The 20362-nt window shown below is 42.4% G+C and overlaps 1 protein-coding gene across 1 annotated transcript in view; it reads right to left on the reverse strand.

Moving 5' to 3' along the window:
* The window catches only part of pygma (phosphorylase, glycogen, muscle A), a 35253-nt gene extending 17041 nt beyond the window's left edge, over positions 1–18212 (reverse strand). The window contains exons 1-6 of the mRNA XM_060936291.1: positions 17897–18212; positions 3089–3190; positions 2907–2985; positions 2491–2594; positions 280–411; positions 83–194 (exon numbers count right to left, since the gene is read on the reverse strand). Coding sequence (XP_060792274.1) covers positions 83–194; positions 280–411; positions 2491–2594; positions 2907–2985; positions 3089–3190; positions 17897–18139 — 772 coding nt within the window. The 5' untranslated portion in view covers positions 18140–18212. The remainder of the gene's footprint in view (positions 1–82; positions 195–279; positions 412–2490; positions 2595–2906; positions 2986–3088; positions 3191–17896) is intronic.
* Positions 18213–20362: the final 2150 nt, after the last annotated feature.

The following is a 20362-nucleotide window of genomic DNA, read 5'->3' on the forward strand; positions in this document are numbered from 1 at the left end:
AATATATATCTATGTTCAATTCTGTCTCTTTCCAAACAAAGAAATCGTTGCATAGCTTATCGCACAGTTCTGTGTGACTCACAGTCTTTTAGGTTGAACTCGCACGGGGCCTTGGCAGACCACAGCCTCATGGTGTTCACAACATTGTTCCTGTATCCTGGCACAGGAGTGTCATATGGCAAAGCCAACACAACCTGCCAATACAAACAAGTCAACAAAAATCACATGGCTTCCATAGCGTCTGAAAAACATGTGTACATTACAAAGAACTGGGTTTACCTGAGTGTCAACCCATTTGACTCCATCTGGATGGTGCTCTGTCCTGCCATAGAAGTGGACAGGGCGCATGTATTCAGGGCGGGCTTTCTCCCATGGGTTGCCATAGCGTAGCCAATCATCAGCTTCTTCAATCTGTTAGTTATTGTCAGACATATTGTCATGTGATTACTGGGAAAAGATAATCTTTTAAATGTTATATACAAACAGGTGATAAACTGGGGGTTAAACTGTAGGGGGCATTTTGCTGGCATGGTTTGGGTCTATTTGTCCACTTTGAGGGAAGTGTTACTACAAATCAATCCAAAGTTATTCTGACTGATCACCAGGGTTGCCAGGTCCCAGCAAAATTTTTATTCCAACTGCTTCTCACAAGCCACTCAAAAAGACCTGATATTAGCCTAAAAAGTTGAGGCATTGGAAAAGGGAGATAGATTTATCTTGTGTTTCACAGTTTTTCCATTGGAAACATGGCTACTTTGGCGCACATGCATTTCTGATCTGTAGTATTTTAAATATTCCTTTTTATCATTGCCTGATAATATTATTATCCACTCTATAGTCCTGTTTTGCCTCATTTTGCATTCTTCATAATATATCTTACGGGCGGCACGGTGATGTAGTGGTTAGCGCTGTCGCCTCACAGCAAGAAGGTCCGGGTTCGAGCTCCATGGCCAACGAGGGCCTTTCTGTGTAGAGTTTGCATGTTCTCTCCGTGTCCGCGTGGGTTTCCTCTGGGTGCTCCGGTTTCCCCCCCAGTCCAAAGACATGCAGGTTAGGTTAACTGGTGACTCTAAATTGACCGTAGGTGTGAATGTGAGTGTGAATGGTTGTCTGTGTCTGTGTGTCAGCCCTGTGATGACCTGGCGACTTGTCCAGGGTGTACCCCGCCTTTCGCCCGTAGTCAGCTGGGATAGGCTCCAGCTTGCCTGCGACCCTGTAGAAGGATAAAGCGGCTAGAGATAATGAGATGAGATGAGATAATGAGATGAGATGAGATAATATATCTTACAGCTAACAAGGGTTTGTACATTATAGATACACTGTCTGCACTGAAGGGTGGCACGGTGGTGTAGTGGTTACCACTGTCGCCACACAACAAGAAGGTTTTAGGTTCAAACCCAGTGGCCGACAGGGGCTTTTCTGTGTAGAGTTAGCATGTTCTCCCCGTGTCTGTGTGGGTTTCCTCCGGGTGCTCCGGTTTCCCCCACAGTCCAAAGACATGCAGGTTAGGTTAATTGGTGGCTCTAAATTGACCGTGAGTGTGAATGATTGGTTGTCTCTATGTGTCAGCCTTGCGATGACCTGGCGACTTGTCCAAGGTGTACCGCGCCTCTCACCCATAATCAGTTGGGATAGGCTCCAGCTTGCCCATGACCCTGCCCAGGATAAGCAGTTACAGATAATGGATGGAAGTCTGCACTGAAGGGTGGCATGGTGGTGTAGTAGTTAGCACTGTTGCCTCACAGCAAGAAGGTTCTGGGTTCAAGCCCAGTGGCCGATAGGGCTTTTCTGTGTGGAGTTTGCATGTTCTCCCAGTGTCTGCATGGGTTTCCTCGGGGTTCTCCCAAAGACATGCAGGTTAGGTTAATTGGTGGCTCTAAATTGACCATGAGTGTGAATGCTTGTTTGTCTCTATGTGTCAGCCCTGCGATGATCTGGTAGCTTCTCCAGGGTGTACCCCACCTCTTGCCCATAGTCAGCTGGGATAGGCTCCAGCTTGCCTGTGACCCTGTCCAGGATAAGTTGTTATGGATAATGGATGGATGTCTGCACTGATCCTTTTGCTTTGTTTGCCATTAGCCAATGTTTGTACAAATTGATTAGATATAATTCTGATTATTTGCTTTATTCCAAAATCTTGGTAGCAACAGACTATTTTTAAACTGCTCATCACCATTATACTATGATGAAGCATTTCTTTACTGATGGGAGGGATCTCTTCTAGGATGACCCCACTCCCATGCACATGTATGTGGGCTCACTAAATAATCTGATGAGAATATCCAACTGAGGCAATATCTTTTGGACTAATGGTGCTCATCCATCCAGTACAGTTCTAGAGATGTGTAGAATTAGTGCCAAGGTGCATTGAAGCTGTTCTAGGGGTTCATTGAGTCCTAAAACCTTAGGAGCACATTGTACGCTGAATTTGTTCCATTCATTTGTTACCTGCTTGTATATTTATTTGGAACACAGTGATGTTTGACTCACCTGCCAGCCATGAGCAATTTTCTGGTTGAAGATGCCAAACTCATAGCGAATGCCATAGCCGTAAGCAGCCAAGCCAAGAGTAGCCATAGAGTCCAGGAAACAAGCTAGCAGTAGGGATAAGAGGGATGAGATGGTCACAGAGTGAGAATGAGACAATTAGCGACACTCTTTTAATGCATTTTAGCTTTTGTCACCATTTTCAATGATGCAATCACTGGTGATTGTCCTTAAGTGAAATTATGCCATCAATGGTGATTGAAATTTAATTGAAGTCCTTAAAACTGGCCCATAATGTACAATTATGTTCATAAAACCTGTCAAGCCCTTTACCTATCAATTTTTATAACCATGACAAAAGAATCAATGAGCATTTTAAAACTGTTAAAGGACAAGAGAAAGGAGAGAGGGGTACATACCAGCTAGACGGCCCAAGCCTCCGTTTCCCAGTCCAGCATCCTCTTCCATGTCCTCAAGCTCCTCCATGTCCAAACCCAGCTAGAACAAGAGAAGTTTTGTCACTGGTTTAAATAGAATGAACAAATCAAAGGTGTATTGCTTAATTTATTTAAACTTCTGTGGAATAATGGGGATCAGGCACCTGGTACACAGCCTCATCACAAGCGTTCTCCAAGGCCAGGTTCACCATGGTGTTCTGCAGAGTACGGCCCATGTAGAACTCCAGTGAAATGTAGTACACACGCTAGACAGAAAGAAAGAAAAGAGTGATTTATAAGCACCATGTAGTGAACAGGCAAGTGGTGGCTCATTGATTAAGACTTTGGGTGACTCATCAGAAGGTTTTGACTTCATGCCCCAGCATTGGAAGGCTGCCACTGTTGGGTCCTTGAGCATGACTTTTAATCCTCAAATAGCTCAATCGTATCGTGTCTCAGTTGTAAATGACTTTGGATAAAAGTGTCAGCAAAATATAAACGAGAAGCATATATATATTTTTTTTACAAAGAGAACATTCCTTTATAATTCCCGGAGAGACATTAATTTTAACCAACCATTGCCATCTGATGTCATCAGTACATGCTTCCTTCTCTTTTAACTTCAAAGCTACTTGAATATTTCCTTGAAATTCCCCCCAGTTGGTTTCAAGAGAGGAAATGTGTTTTTTCAGCTTATAAAATTCAGTAAAATCTGCTGGAATTTTAATTAGCTAACATTAGCTGAGGCATATGCTCAAATAAAGCTCAACTTATCTTTGAATACAAATTCTTAGAGACCTAACAAAACATTGACTCGTGAAAATACCTTCTGTGCAGCGCAGCTCATAAAATATTTCTCATCTCATCTCATTATCTCTAGCCGCTTTATCCTTCTACAGGGTCGCAGGCAAGCTGGAGCCTATCCCAGCTGACTACGGGCGAAAGGCGGGGTACACCCTGGACAAGTCGCCAGGTTATCACAGGGCCGACACATAGACACAAACAACCATTCACACTCACATTCACACCTACGGTCAATTTAGAGCCAACAGTTAACCTAACCTACATGTCTTTGGACTGTGGGGGAAACCAGAGCACCTGGAGGAAACCCACGCGGACACGGGGAGAACATGCAAACTCCGGACAGAAAGGCCCTCGCCGGCCATGGGGCTAGAACCCGGACCTTCTTGCTGTGAGGCGACAGCGCTAACCACTACATCACCGTGCCGCCCACATAAAATATTTCTACACTCTTTAAAATTTTAACCCTTAGCACTGTGTACTTGTGGGTGTCTAGCATGCTAAGCTAGGTAGTTTAGTGCCTATTTGCTCAAAGGTTATTTATTCATGCTGCCAAACAATTAAGCTAATGAAGTGAGGTTAAATGGTCAACTGTAGTAAATATGGTCATTATTTCAATATTTTCAACAAATCAGCCATTTTTCTTAGGTTTCTGAGCTAAAATGTAAAAATACACATTGGATTTACTGTGGACATAGATAGATAGATAGATAGATAGATAGATAGATAGATAGATAGATAGATAGATAGATAGATAGAGTGGTGCTTGAAAGTTTGTGAACCCTTTAGAATGTTCTATATTTCTGCATAAATATGACCTAAAACATCATCAGATTTTCACACAAGTCCTAAAAGTAGATAAAGAGAACCCAGTTAAACAAATGAGACAAAAATATTATACTTGGTCATTTATTTATTGAGGAAAATCATCCAATATTACATATCTGTCAGTGGCAAAAGTATGTGAACCTCTAGGATTAGCAGTTAATTTGAAGGTGAAATTAGAGTCAGGTGTTTTCAATCAATGGGATGACAATCAGGTGTGAGTGGGCACCCTGTTTTATTTAAAGAACAGGGATCTATCAAAGTCTGATCTTCACAACACACATTTGTGGAAGTGTATCATGGCACTTCCACAAAGGAGGTTTCTGAGGACCTCAGAAAAAGCATTGTTGATGCTCATCAGGCTGGAAAAGGTTACAAAACCATCTCTAAAGAGTTTGGGTTCCACCAATCCACAGTCAGACAGATTGTGTACAAATGGAGGAAATTCAAGACCATTGTTACCCTCCCCAGGAGTGGTCGACCAACAAAGATCACTCCAAGAGCAAGGTGTGTAATAGTCGGCGAGGTCACAAAGGACCCCAGGGTAACTTCTAAGCAACTGAAGGCCTCTCTCACATTGGCTAATGTTAATGTTCATGAGTCCACCATCAGGAGAACACTGAACAACAATGGTGTGCATGGCAGGGTTGCAAGGAGAAAGCCACTGCTCTCCAAAAAGAACATTGCTGCTCATCTGCAGTTTGCTAAAGATCACGTGGACAAGCCAGAAGGCTATTGGAAGAATGTTTTGGGGACGGATGAGACCAAAATAGAACTTCTGGTTTGAATGAGAAGTGTTATGTTTGGAGAAAGGAAAACACTGCATTCCAGTATAAGATCCTTATCCCATCTGTGAAACATGGTGGTGGTAGTATCACGGTTTGGGCCTGTTTTGCTGCATCTGGGCCAGGACGGCTTGCCATCACTGATGGAACAATGAATTCTGAATTATACCAGCAAATTCTAAAGGAAAATGTCAGGACATCTGTCCATGAACTGAATCTCAAGAGAAGGTGGGTCATGCAGCAAGACGATGACGACCCTAAGCACACAAGTCATTCTACCAAAGAATGGTTAAAGAAGAATAAAGTTAATGTTTTGGAATGGCCAAGTCAAAGTCCTGACCTTAATCCAATGGAAATGTTGTGGAAGGACCTGAAGCGAGCAGTTCATGTGAGGAAACCCACCAACATCCCAGAGTTGAAGCTGTTCTGTACGGAGGAACGGGCTAAAATTCCTCCAAGCCAGTGTGCAGGACTGATCAACAGTTACTGGAAACATTTAGTTGCAGTTATTGCTGCACAAGGGGGTCACACCAGATACTGAAAGCAAAGGTTCACATACTTTTGCCACTCGCAGATATGTAATATTGGATCATTTTCCTCAATAAATAAATGACCAAGTATAATATTTTTGTCTCATTTGTTTAACTGGGTTCTCTTTATCTACTTTTAGGACTTGTGTGAAAATCTGATGATGTTTTAGGTCATATTTATGAAGAAATATAGAAAATTCTAAAGGGTTCACAAACTTTCAAGCACCACTGTAGATAGATAGATAGTGGTTTATAGTGGGACGATAAGGCATTTACCACTTTATAATGTTGCCATTTCTTCTCACAACACTTAAAAGATATTTAGGGACTGAAGACACCAACTGATGAAGCTTTTCAGGTGTTATTTTGTCCCAATCTTCCTGCCAAAAGTTTTTAAGGTCTGCAATATTGCAGTCATTGCTGTCATATTTTTTGTTTCAGAATTCACCACGGGCGGCACGGTGGTGTAGTGGTTAGCGCTGTCGCCTCACAGCAAGAAGGGCCGGGTTCAAGCCCCGTGGCCGACGAGGGCCTTTCTGTGCGGAGTTTGCATGTTGTCCGCGTGGGTTTCCTCAGGGTGCTCCGGTTTCCCCCACAGTCCAAAGACATGCAGGTTAGGTTAACTGGTGACTCTAAATTGACCGTAGGTGTGAATATGAGTGTGAATGGTTGTCTGTGTCTATGTGTCAGCCCTGTGATGACCTGGCGACTTGTCTAGGGTGTACCCCGCCTTTCGCCCGTAGTCAGCTGGGATAGGCTCCAGCTTGCCTGCGACCCTGTAGAACAGGATAAAGCAGCTAGACATAATGAGATGAGAATTCACCATACATTCTCTATTGGGGACAGAGGGGACAGGCACCCTCTTCTTCCACAGCCATGCCTTTGTAATGTGTGCAGAATGTGGTTTTGTATTGTCTTGTTGAAATATCCCTGGAAAATATGTTGTCTTGAAGGCAGCATATGTTGCTCCAACATCTCGATATACTTTTCTGCATTAATGCTGCCATCACAGAAGTGTAAGTTACCTTTGCCAAGGGCACTGACACAACCCCATACCATGACAGACTCTGGCTTTTGGACTTGTTGCTGGTAACAGTCTGGATGGTATTTTTTGTCTTTGGTCCAGAACACACGCTGTCCATTTCTTACAAAAAAGATCTGGAATACTGATTCATCTGTATGATGGTGCATCCCAGATGCCTCTGGGCCCAGAGAAGTCGACAGCACTTCTGGACACAGTTAACATCAGGCTTCCTTTTTGCACAGTAAAGTTTTAACTGGCATTTGTGGATGTAACTCCATATTGTAGTGCTTCACAAAGGTTTGCCAAAGTAATCCTGAACCCATGTGGTTCTCTCAGCTATAGATGAATGATGGTTTTTGATGCAGTGCCGTCTGAGGGATCAGAGATCACAGGTGTTCAGCTTAGGCTTGTGCCCTTGCCCTTTATGCACCAAAATTCCTCCAGATTCCTTGAATTGTTTGATGATCTTATGCACCATAGAGGGTGTAATATCCAAATCCCTTCCTATCTTTCTTTGACAAACATTGTTTTTAAACATTTAAATTTTTTCTCATGCATTTTTGCACTTTGTTTTATTTCTGTCTCCAGTCTGTTCCATAAAGTCAGTTGTTGACAAACTGGAGATCCTCGGCCCATCTTTGTCCTCAAAGACTAGGCCTTTCCTAGATACTGATTTTGTACCAACTCATGATTACAATCACCTGTTGGCATCACCTGTTTCAAACCACATCATTAGTTCATTGTTTTACGTCATTACTAGCCCCAAAATGCCCCTGCCCCAACTTTTTTTGGAGTGTGTTGCAGGCCTGAAAAGCAGGAATTGCATTTTCCATCCCATCCCAACTTTTTCTGATTTGGGGTTTTCAAACCAAGGTGCACACAGATGACATCATTTGGGTATGAACTGGCTTAAAGGAATGTTCTTCCAGAAAAAACAATGTGATGTTGACCCAGAAGCATTTTCTACTTCAAGAAATGACATGCTGGATTTCTGCAATAATGTCTTCTTATAACTTTTTATAAATCATAATAGTGATTGAATCAGAATCAGAATTACTTTATTAATCCCTGGAGGGGGCGGCACGGTGGTGTAGTGGTTAGTGCTGTCGCCTCACAGCAAGAAGGTCCTGGGTTCGAGCCCCGGGGCCGGCGAGGGCCTTTCTGTGTGGAGTTTGCATGTTCTCCCCGTGTCCGCGTGGGTTTCCTCCGGGTGCTCCGGTTTCCCCCACAGTCCAAAGACATGCAGGTTAGGTTAACTGGTGACTCTAAATTGACTGTAGGTGTGAATGTGAGTGTGAATGGTTGTCTGTGTCTATGTGTCAGCCCTGTGATGACCTGGCGACTTGTCCAGGGTGTACCCCGCCTTTCGCCCATAGTCAGCTGGGATAGGCTCCAGCTTGCCTGCGACCCTGTAGAAGGATAAAGCGGCTAGAGATAATGAGATGAGATGAGAATCCCTGGAGGGAAATTCAAATTTGCTACCAAGCTCCTGAATCAAAGAAGTAAACATGTCTAAAAATAGAAGATAAAATTGTCTGAAAAAAGAATAAATAAAAATAAAATAAATTTAAATAAGTTCAATAACTTAAGTAAAAGCTAAATGAAGTAATTTTATATACAATGATTCCTATATACATATATTGCACCTGAGTTAAGGATACAGTATACATGGTAAGACAGTGTACCACAGTTATACAGTGGCATTGTACAGCTTGACTGCAAGAGGTAGGAATGATTTCCTGTGTCTCTCAGTTGTGCAGCATGGAAGAATCAGACGTATACTGAATGTGGTCCTGTGGCTGATCAGCTCCTCATATAGAGGGTGGGAAGGACAGTCTAAGATTATTTTTATTTTGGACAGTGTCCTCTTCTCCAACACCACTGTCAGAGAGTCCAGTTCCATGCCTACAACATGTCCGGCCTTCCTGATAATCTTATTGAGTCTGTTACTGTCCTTCACCTTCAAGCCGCTGCCCCAGCAGACGACAGCGTACAGGATGGCACTGGCCACCACAGACTCATAGAACATCTGCAGCATCGTTCGGCAGATGTTGAAGGACCTCAGCCATCTCAGAAAATAGGGACGGCTCTGGTCCTTTTTGTATACAGTGTCCATGTTTTTGGACCAGTCCAGTTTATTATCCAAGTACACCCCCAGGTACTTATATTCCTCCACCTTGTCCACACTGACCCCTTGGATGTTAACAGGGTTCACCGGAGCCCTGATTCTCTTCAGATCGACCACCAGTTCTTTTGTCTTCATCACGGTGAGCTGTAGGTGGTTCTTCCTGCTCCACGTGACAAAGTTGTCCACCACCATCCTGTACTCGCTCTCATCACCACTGGTAATACGTCCAACCACTGCAAAGTCATCAGAAAATTTCTGGAGGTGGCAGGTCTCCGTGCAGTAGTTGAAATCAGTAGTGTAGAGAGTGAAAAGGAAAGGAGAAAGGACAATCCCTTGCGGAGCCCCGGTGTTGCTGATCACTCTGTCCGACACACAGCACTGCAAGCGCACGTACTGTAGTCTGCCAGTCAAATAATCCACAATCCAGGACACCAGTGGAGCATCCACCTGCTTGCTGTCAACTTCTCACCCAGCAGAGCCGGCCGGATAGTGTCAAAAGCACTGGAGAAATCAAAAAACATGATCCTTACAGTGCTGGCTGGCTTGTCCAGGTGGCCGTAGACTTTGTTGAGTAGGTAGATGATTGCGTCCTCTACTCCAAGACGGGGCTGGTAGACGAACTGAAGGGGGTCAAGAAGTGGTTGGACCATAGGCCAGATCTGCTCCAGGATGAGTCTTTCAAGGATCTTCATGATGTGTCACGTCAATGCCACGGGCCTGTAGTCTTTGAGGTGACTGGGACACGGCTTTTTTGGTACAGGGATGAGGCATGACGTCTTCCACAGCACGGGGACCCTCTGAAGACCCAGACTCATGTTGAAGACATGCTGAAGTACTCCACTTAGCTGGAGGGCACAGGTCTTCAGGGCCCTGGGGCTAACACCATTCGGGCCTGCTGACTTTCCTGCATGGAGTCTCTTCAGCTGTCTTCTCACTTGCTCCTCGCTGATGATTGGTGTGGAGGTGACGGGTGGGGGAGGGATGAAGGTGTTTCTTGGGAGGGTGTGCTCAGCCAGGGGGTCTGTTGAGGAGTTGCGAGCGAGGTCCTGAAATGGGGATGAGGTTGGGCAAGAAGAGGCAGGGGAGGGGAGAGAATGTGAAGTGTGTGGTTGTAGCCATCCCACAGAAGAGTGGTGGTGGTGGGTTGGGGTCACGCCATCGAATCTGTTGAAGTAGAGATTCAGCTCATTCGCCCTTTCCACATTGCCATCCACTCCTTCACTGTTGGTTGGCTTGTTGATGGTCTTCATTCCACTCCACACCTCTTTCATGTTGTTCTGTTGGAATTTCCACTCCAACTTCCTCCTGTACTTTTCCTTGGCCTCCCTGATCGTTGCTCTCAGTTCACGCTGTACTCCTCGCACCTCCTCCTTGTTGCTGGCTCTGAAAGCCCTCTTCTTCTCATTTAAAAGGACCTTGATGTCCTTCGTTACCCATGGCTTGTTGTTGGGGTAACAGCTGACAGTCCTAGTTGGGACAATGATGTCCACACAGAAGTTGGTGTATCCCGTGATGCACTCTGTGAGCCCATCAATGTCTTCTCCATGGGGCTCACACAGTGTCTGCCAGTCTGTCACCTCGAAGCATCCCTACAGTGTCTTGTTGGCCTTGTCTGTCCATCTCCTCACTATCTTTGATGTGGTTGGCAGTCCCTTCACCAGAGGCACATAGCAGGGGGAGAGGTAAATCAGGTTGTGGTCTGACCTGCCCAGTGGGGGGAGGGAGGAAGAGTGTAAGCCTCTTTAACATTAGCATACAGCAGGTCTATTGTTCTTCCCTCTCTGGTAGGACAGTTCACAAATTGGGTGAAAGTGGAAAGTGTTTTGTCCAAATTAACATAATTAAAGTCACCTGAGATAGCAATTAATGCACTCAGGTGTTGAGTCTGTAGCTGGGCTATTGCAGAGTGAATAGTGTCACAAGCAGTGTTCTGGTTTGCAGAGGGGGGAACATAAACAGCCACCATGATAACATTAGAAAACTCCCTGGGCAGATAATATGGATGAAGTCCAACAGCACACAGTTCAACATCCGGGCTGCAGATGTGCTCCTTCACAGTGATGTGAGCTGAGTGACACCACCGGTTGTTCACAAGAAGGGCAAGCCCTCCCCCTTTGCCCCTCTGTCCGCATGCACCATGTGGAAGCCCTTGATTGTAGCATTGTCGTCGGGAACATCCCGGTGCAGCCATGTCTCCACGAAGCACATTAAACTGCACTCCCGATACTCCATCTGACTTTGGGCCAGTGCCGTCAGCTTGTCCACTTTGTTCCTGAGGGACCTCACATTCCCCATGATGATAGAGGGGAGACACAGCTTATAAGATTTTTCAATAAGCTTCCGTTGTCTCAAAGCCACCCTCTTCCTCTGTAGCTTCTTATTTCCTCTGCATCCTCTGTTTGTTTTCCACCAAATTACCACAGGGATCTCTTCCGGTCTTGTCGCTAGAGCGGCCAGCTTCAGTTCGATCAGCTGATCCCTGGTGTAAACAATGCAGGCGGCGTGGCATTATTGCGTGGCTGCACTGAAAAAAAGTTTTGCGACTGTGAGCAAAAACACCAAAACTCTTGCAGCCCTCATAGTGGCTTGATTATAGTGTTTTGGTAACAGGAAAAAATAGCAAAAAAAGAAGAAGATAAGACAAGTAGGAAAAATAGAAAATAGAGAAAAAGGATCAGGAGCATTCGTTGCAGGCTGCACACGAGCTGGCGCATGCAGTCTTATTAAACAGAGAACAAATGGAGCCAGTGATTTATTGACCAATTTGAGTCTGGCTTTCCAAGAACCTGTTTACAAAAAAAATCTAAAATCATTATTTGCCTACACGCAAATCTTTTATAAGAGGAAGAAATTCAAGTGGCACAGTGGTGTAGTGGTTAGCACTGTCACTTCACAGCAAGAAGGTTCTGGGTTTGAGCCCAGTGGCCAATGGGGGCCTTTCTGTGTGGAGTTTGCATGTTCTCCCCATGTCTGTGTGGGTTTCCTCCAGGTGCTCCGGTTTCCCCCACAGTCCAAAGACATGCAGGTTAGGCTAATTGGTGGCTCTAAATTGACCGTAGGTGTGAATGTGAGTGTGAATGATTGGTTGTCTCTATGGCCAAGTTTACATTAGACCGTATCTGTCTCGTTTTCTTCGCGGATGCACTGTCCGTTTACATTAAAATGCCTGGAAACGCCGGGAAACGGGAATCCGCCAGGGTCCACGTGTTCAATCCAATCTTGTCTGGTCCGGTGCTGTGTAAACATTGAGAATACGCGGATACGCTGTGCTGAGCTCTAGCTGGCATTGTCATTGGACAACATCACTGTGACATCCACCTTCCTGATTCGCTGGCATTGGTCATGTGACGCGACTGCTGAAAAACGGCGCGGACTTCCGCCTTGTATCACCTTTCATTAAAGAGTATAAAAGTATGAAAATACTGCAAATACTGATGCAAATACTGCCCATTGTGTAGTTATGATTGTCTTTAGACTTGCCATCCTTCCACTTGCAAGTGGTAAGTGATGCGCATGCCCGATATGCACTGGGATCACACACACAGCGGCTCAGTCCCGAATCACTGCTCATGCGCTTCACTCGCGCGCTCTGTGAGCTGCGCAGGGCCAGAGTGCGCACCCTCCAGAGGGCACTCGCTGTTCAGGGCGGAGTGATTTGGAGCGCAGGCTGCCTGCGGAGCCGAGCGTATCCGTGTATTGGCGTTGCTGTGTGCACACGAATCGTTTTAAAAACGTTAATCTGATGATCCGCTGATATGGTCTAATGTAAACCCCACCTATGTGTCAGCCCTGTGATGTCCTGGTGACTTGTCCAGGGTGTACCCCGCCTCTCGCCCATAGTCAGCTCGGATAGGCTCCAGCTTGCCGCGACGCTGCACAGGATAAATTATGTTATGGATGATGGATCGAAGAAATTCAGCACCATTAATGGCATGCACTTTTGCACACAAAGATAAAATCTTGCACACTAAAGAGTTTTTGGATAGGGTATAAGAATGAATTAGCTAAAAAACTTTGAGGAACACTTTTTCTGAGAGTTTTTTAAATGTTCAAGAGTGTACAGCATATAGCAAATAACAAGAACCCCTAAAGTGAAGCATCTGCTGGCTTTTCTAACACATGATCATGCCTATTCCAGAGAGTCTACCAAGAACCATCCAGAAGCTTAAAAAACCTTTTTATGTGCACCATAAAAACCTTAAACAAAGCAACAACAAGCCTCACACCCAGCTGTGATTCATGATAGAAATATGCTGTGATGTTACTTTGAGGTCTGGTTAATGGACCACTGATGGACCAAGGAATTCCAACTGTATAAGGTTTAGTATACAGCACAAGCACTGCCAGTATTAAATTATTTGACTGGAGAAGTTGCTAAACAGGGGTGGCACAGTGGTGTACTGGTTAGCACTGTCACCTCACAGCAAGAAGGTTCTGGGATCTAGCCCAGTGGCCGAAGGGGCCTTTCTGTGTGGAGTTTGCATGTTCTCCCCGTGTCCGTGTGGGTTTCCTCCGGGTGCTCCGGTTTCCCCCACAGTCCAAAGACATGCAGGTTAGGCTAATTGGTGGCTCTAAATTGACCGTAGGTGTGAATGTGAGTGTGAATGATTGGTTGTCTCTATGTGTCAGCCCTGTGATGTCCTGGTGACTTGTCCAGGGTGTACCCCGCCTCTCACCCATAGCCAGCTGGAATAGGCTTCAGCTTGCCTCCGACCCTGTAGGACAGGATAAACAGCTAAAGATAATGGATGGATGGATTGATGGATGGAAGTTGCTAAATAGCTCATAAAGAGGATGACTCTTAACCATCTGGATAGATATAGCAAAAATATTAACAGACTAACCATTTTAGATTTCCTCACCAAACATGCCAACTAAGAGTGCATGGTGGTGTAATGGCCACCTTACAGCTCCAGTCCTCCATTTGATCCTGACCTTAGCTACTACAATCACATACTTTCACTCTCAATGATCTTCAAAAACACTCAGTAAGGAATTATCATATGAACATAATCACATATTGGGCTCATAATACCATTGTGTGGAAATAATAACAATATTTTGCTATCGTCTAGCACTATAGCGCTTTCTAAACCTTTTATTGTCTGAACATAATTGGCTTTGATTGACAGTATTGATAGATTGTTTTTTTGAGTTATTTACATTTGGATTAAACCCATATATTTCATTTGACATGACAAGCAGGCTAATAACTATAAGAACTCATTAAAAAGCATAATAAGTTTGATAATTGTAGGTTGTCTTTTTCATGACTGTACCAAAAGTACACAAAAAGAAAGAAAAACAGACTACAGGCTTTGCTTAATGGGCCCTATTGAGAGGGTTTTTTTGTTTTGTTTTTTTTTGGGGGGGGGATATACAGCATAAATTGGGTAAGTATCTCATTAACATTGCACAGTGCGGTGCAGGCTAAAACCGAGTTTTAAAATTAATAGGTTTTATACTGTAATGACACATTTTTTTTAAACATAGCCCCTAACATCGAGAAATCAGAGGAACACCACATGTTTAATAAGTGTTTTTTAAATGAATTTGTCATTATATGATTAATTATTATGGAGGACTTAATATATTTGATCATAAAAGCTTAATATCAGTAATATACTTTAACATAAAAATTGTATGTAATAATTTTAATGAGATTTTGGATTTGATGAAGTGTCATATTGATTAAAAAGTATTGTTTTATCATTATTTTTTTCACTTTACTGAATATAATTTATTTCCATTTAAATTTGCATTTATCAAAAGAAATACAATATATCTGGCTACTGTAAGCTTATCTTTTTTATTTTATTTTAATGATTTTCTTATGTATTTTTATTTCAATTTATTTTCTTTCATTTTATTCTTTTTGCTTTTAGTTTTGAATGTTTATTTGATTTTTATTCTTTTTTTTTATTTAGAATTTTTAGTTTTCCCTGGTCCATTAATCTAATGACTAGCTTGCATGGACCAACAGTTTTATTGGAGCTCATGTGGTTCAGGGGTTTTTCCTCTCACTGTTGGAGATATGGCCCAGTATAAATGGGCGTGGAGGGGGTGTATGGGGTCTAAGACTGGTGTAAGCATGGAGAGGAAGGTCACTGGTGTTATGTAACAGTGGCATTTTGACTGCAGTAAAAATAACCACCCCAGGGTCAGTAGAAAAGGTTATGGAGTCTGCAAGCCTGCACTGTCACAGTTAGAGATGGCAATAAAGTTTGAATTAAAAAAAAAAGTTTGAATTTTAATGGATGGTTTGACCATCATACATTCCTTCGACTTAATTTCAGTCAATATGATCCACTTTGCTGGGCTTGATTTCATGTTGGCTGAGATTTCCAGCCCATACAGAAGGAGGTTCCTTTGGTGACCTTTGATTATATGAGAGAATGACTCTTGACCTTTGCAGCGAAGATACCTTAAACTCCCAGTAACCTTGGGCTTAGTGGGAACATAAGGTCAGAGGTGCTGGAACTGAACTGAACTATTTCTCACTAATAATGTGGCTAGAATATGCCTACGTTGTCGTTAGTACACAAACACAACACAGAGTAGATATTTAACATGAAGTGTGCACTGGCACTTCAAATTGGAAAATTGGAAACATTAATAGGAACATATGCTTGATGTCAGCTGTAATTTGCATTAAGTGCAACAGCTCATTGGGTTTCAGATGAGCTGACTCCACTAAACATGTATTGAACGTAGCATCAAATTAAAACGGAGCAAAATCGAATCTGCATTTTAATATAATGTGAGTAGAAACTCTGAAACCATTTTAGTTGCATATTAGAAACAAATAAACCCTGCATACTGTGTCTCTATAAAGTAACCTGAAGGATAAGGCTTGGACAGTGACTGCAAGCACACGTATGCAATGCCTTTATAACATCAAGGTGCATTACGCTGCAGTTCTGCAATTCTGTCAACAGAACTATAGTTTATTCAGAGCGCATCACTGTTCCCTCCCAGTGAGAACGCTAGCACTGTGGACACAAAAAAAAAGACTCAGAGGTCAGTCTGAATGGAATTCTCTTCATCATGTCAGGAAGATGTGGTGATCATTATGACCCACACTTTATCATCCAGCCTTGCAAGTCGGTGTGCAACACTGCTCTAATATACTCAGAGATCATTCGGATCAATGTACTCTTTTTCACTGAAGATGATTTCCTGAGTTGGTGTATGGAATCTTCCAGATCATGCCAAGGTGAAGTTTTTATCAGTAAAAAGGTCAGAGAAGGTCAAGCATGGATATTTATGGCGACATTAATGTAACACAAATGCCCTGACGAGTCAAAGCTGTGGTACTGCCAATGAGCTGTAGAAATGTAATAATACTAAATAACACATCACATGACAAGTATAAGAGAGTGAAATGATCCTTGAGTAACCTTTTATTTGGCTAGATGAAAATTAAACGCAAACTCTTTTACTTATTTATCTGAGTGATTTAATTTTATTGCACACTTTTGAGAATAAGGCTTATTAAACCACATTTTTCTTAGTTATATCTACAGGAAAGGCCAAAAAATGGACTGAGTGTGATTTAAACAGGTTAAAAGATTAGAATTATGAATAGCTTTTGTATCTTTTCTTATGACTTTATTTTGAAAAAAAAAATATGAATGCAATTTAATGGGGTGGTATGGTGGTGCGGTGGTTAGCACTGTTGCCGCATAGCAAGCAGGTTCTGGGTTTGAACCTGCTGGTTGACTGGGTGGAGTTTGTGGTTTTCCTTGTGCCTGAGCGGGTTTCCTCTGAGTGTTCTGGTTTCCTCACACAACCCAAAGACATGCAGATTAAGTCAAGTGGCTACTCTAAACTGTCCATAGGTGCGAGTGTGAGTGTGAATGGCTGTCTGTGTCTCTGTGTTAGCCCTGCGATGGATTGGCGACCTGTCCAGAGTATACCCTGCCTCTTGCCCAATGTCAAATGAGATTGGCTCCAGTTCATCCGGGATCCACAATGGATAAGTGGTATAGAGAATGAATGAATGAATGAATGAAATTTAATTCTCCTCACTTATTTGAATTTGGAAACATTTCTTATTAGATGAGGTTCATGTTTATAGAATTTGGCGAGGAACACTGCTGACTCAACAGGTGTAGAATGGATGAGCAATGATGGACATGATTGCATCTCTGAATTTAGGAGATAAATCAAAAATCAACATTACCTTGCCATATTCAGGTTAAGCTCTCCAGAGTAAGCCTTTAATTAGAGAATGACATCATATGTCTTTTTTTTTTCAAAATGTGATGATCGAATTTGAAATATTTTGTCCTTTTCTTGTGATAAAAACAGACTTTTTCAAAATAATTTTTACACTTCACACATTTTTCATGTTTGGTTTTATTGCTCATTCTAAAGGGCATTATCTGTATCAAGAAAACACAAAATATGAAATGTGGTATGTTTCGTGGTGGCTGCATTATTTTAGAAAATATGTGAACGTGGACATCTAAATCAGATTTAGAAGTGTCTTGAATTGATATTACATCTATCTTCAAAATATTAAATAGAAATAAATTATGCATTTTTCACCTTTTAAAGGTAAGTAAAGGTACATTGGACACACCTTTCGAGGCAAAAGATACATGCTAGGCGAAAGATACAGAAAGGGTTCTCACCCCAGCAACAAGGAATGGTACAGTTTAGTACACTTTATTTCAGGTTTATAATGCCTCTCATTTATATATTTTTCCACACCAGTGAAAAAAATGTTAAAAATCTGATTATTATGTTAAAAAAATTTATATGTACATACAGTAAATATATTTGACATAGCCTATATTTTAGACTTAAGAAATATATGCACATATCTTTTCAGCTCTATGGGCCCCTGGGAAACTTTTCTGAACTTCACTTACTTTCGGGTCCTTCTCATAGTAGTGCTGCTGGGTTCGGATCCACCTGCCCACCAGGTGGTCTCTCACTGTGTGTGCCAGGGCGAAGTAGTAATCCCGCTTCGTGGCCACATTTCTGTCCTTCACCAGTGTGAAGTGCAAGTGCCGGTTGAAGTTAGTCTTCAGGTCCGACACGTTCTCCACACCGGCTAGACCTCTTACAGAAATCTGTTTCCTTTTGTCATAGTCCGACAGCGGCCTGGACATATTGGTGGATGAGCCCGAGTACAGTAAACACACAGAACTGATCTTAACAGAAGCCCAAAGCTGTCACTGCAGTGCCACTTCAACACTGACAGCTGGGCTGATTTAAAACCAACCTCATTAATATTCATAAACAGGCGGGGTTTTATGAACTGTTAGTTTTTGTCTCTGGAACAGAAATATTAGGGCCTCTAATAAGGGAGTATACTTTAGGATGATTTCAAGAGTTTATAAACTGAGTGTTGTAAATTGTACAGTAGGTAAACGCTATTTTATTTCCAGGAAAAGCCGTAACATCAGTGTGAAACCACAACTCCCAAAATCCCATGCTGCTTGATCGACGCTGTGTGAGAAGCAGAGAAGACTGAGACATTAATAGCTCTGTGTGACCTGTTGTAAAGGCCGTGATATTTCAAAGGCATGCTTTGTGAATGCCAGAAGATATCACTATCTCATCTAATGTTGCAAGACCTACAGGAGAGCTGTACTGTAAATATATAAGAAAAGCAATAACAATCCAAACTGTTGTGTATATAATTGTATATTGCTTAGGTTTTTTCTGAGGGGTAATAAAAGGTAATAAAATAAAATGCATAACATCAACATCTTTTATTACCTGATGATGTTTAACTGTAGAGTCAGTTCATCAAGTAAACTGGGACAGTTTGAATTTGCAATTTTAATTTCAAAATTCAAAATGTTTCCTAAGCCCTTGCAACAGAACTGCTTTTTAGAAACTACATGACTTTTTATAAGCTTAAAAAATAGTCATGAATAATATATCACACATATTTATGATGCATATATACATACTACATACTATATGCATGTAACTGTGCAGTACAGTACTGCTGTAAAGAATAAGGTTAGCTCAAATCATGGACATGTTTATAATTTTAATGACTTTTAAAGCATCTCAAATGACCAAACCATCACCGGAACAGTATGGTTCAGGATAATTGGAGAAGTCTTATCATACAATAAATGGAGAGAGAAAAGATAATTCATGCATGAAAGGGTACATGAAACACCCTGCAACCATGGTTAAATGATGTATTCATGGATTTTTGATGCATTAAATGGTGTTTTTAGCGCATCCGGCTGCCGGACAGACTGGATGAGCTTATGCGATCATGCGTCATCCGTCATCGTCCATCCACAATTTACAAAAATCGCTACTCCTCCTACAGTATTGATGGGATTTTGATCAAACTCACATACAATGTTCTCCAGGTGGGTGTTCATAAAAGTTGCCAAGATGGTGGTGCCACCTGTCATATTTACAATTTTATGGGCGTCTGAAATTTTTGGGTGACTCATGATATTAAACGCTACTGTTCATAAACTGCTAGGATGTTTTCACTGAATCTCACCCAGAAGAATCTAAAGACATATTCCAACAAGAATTGTTCACCAGGTGGTGCCACCTGCCATGGATGTGGCTACACAGGGGTCATATGCAATTTCACAAAAATCGCTACTCCTTCTACAGGAGTGCTCAGATTTTGATCAAACTCATATGGACTGTTCCCCAGGTTGGTATGTATAAAAGCTGTCAAGATGATGGTGCCACCTGTCACATTTACAATTTTATGGGCATCTCAAATTTTTGGGTGACTCGTGACATTAAACGCTACTCTTTGTAAACTGCAAGGATGTTTTCACTGAATCTCACCCAGAAGAATCTAAAGACATATTCCAACAAGAATTGTTCACCAGGTGGTGCCACCTGCCATGGATGTGGCTACACAGGGGTCATATGCAATTTCACAAAAATCGCTACTCCTCCTACAGGAGTGCTCAGATTTTGATCAAACTCATATGAACTGTTCCCCAGGTTGGTATGTATAAAAGCTGTCAAGATGATGGTGCCACCTGTCATATTTACAATTTTATGGGCGTCTAAAATTTTTGGGTGACTCGTGACATTAAACGCTACTCTTCGTAAACTGCTAGGATGTTTTTCACTGAAACTCACCCAGAAGACTCTAAAGACATATTCAAACAAGAGTTGTTCATGCATGAAAAGGTACATGGTACAGGTGGCACCACCTGCCATGGATGCGGCTACATGGGTCATATGCAATTTCACAAAAATCGCTACTCCACCTACAGGATTGATTGGATTTCAAGCTCACACACAACAACAGTGGCCGGTATGAGCTACAGACTCGTTAAGGCTGTTTTTATGAAGCATCTTAAGAAGCAGAGAAATCCTGGGAAATA

The sequence above is a fragment of the Neoarius graeffei genome, chromosome 12 (assembly GCF_027579695.1).
Source record: "Neoarius graeffei isolate fNeoGra1 chromosome 12, fNeoGra1.pri, whole genome shotgun sequence".
NCBI lineage: Eukaryota > Metazoa > Chordata > Actinopteri > Siluriformes > Ariidae > Neoarius > Neoarius graeffei.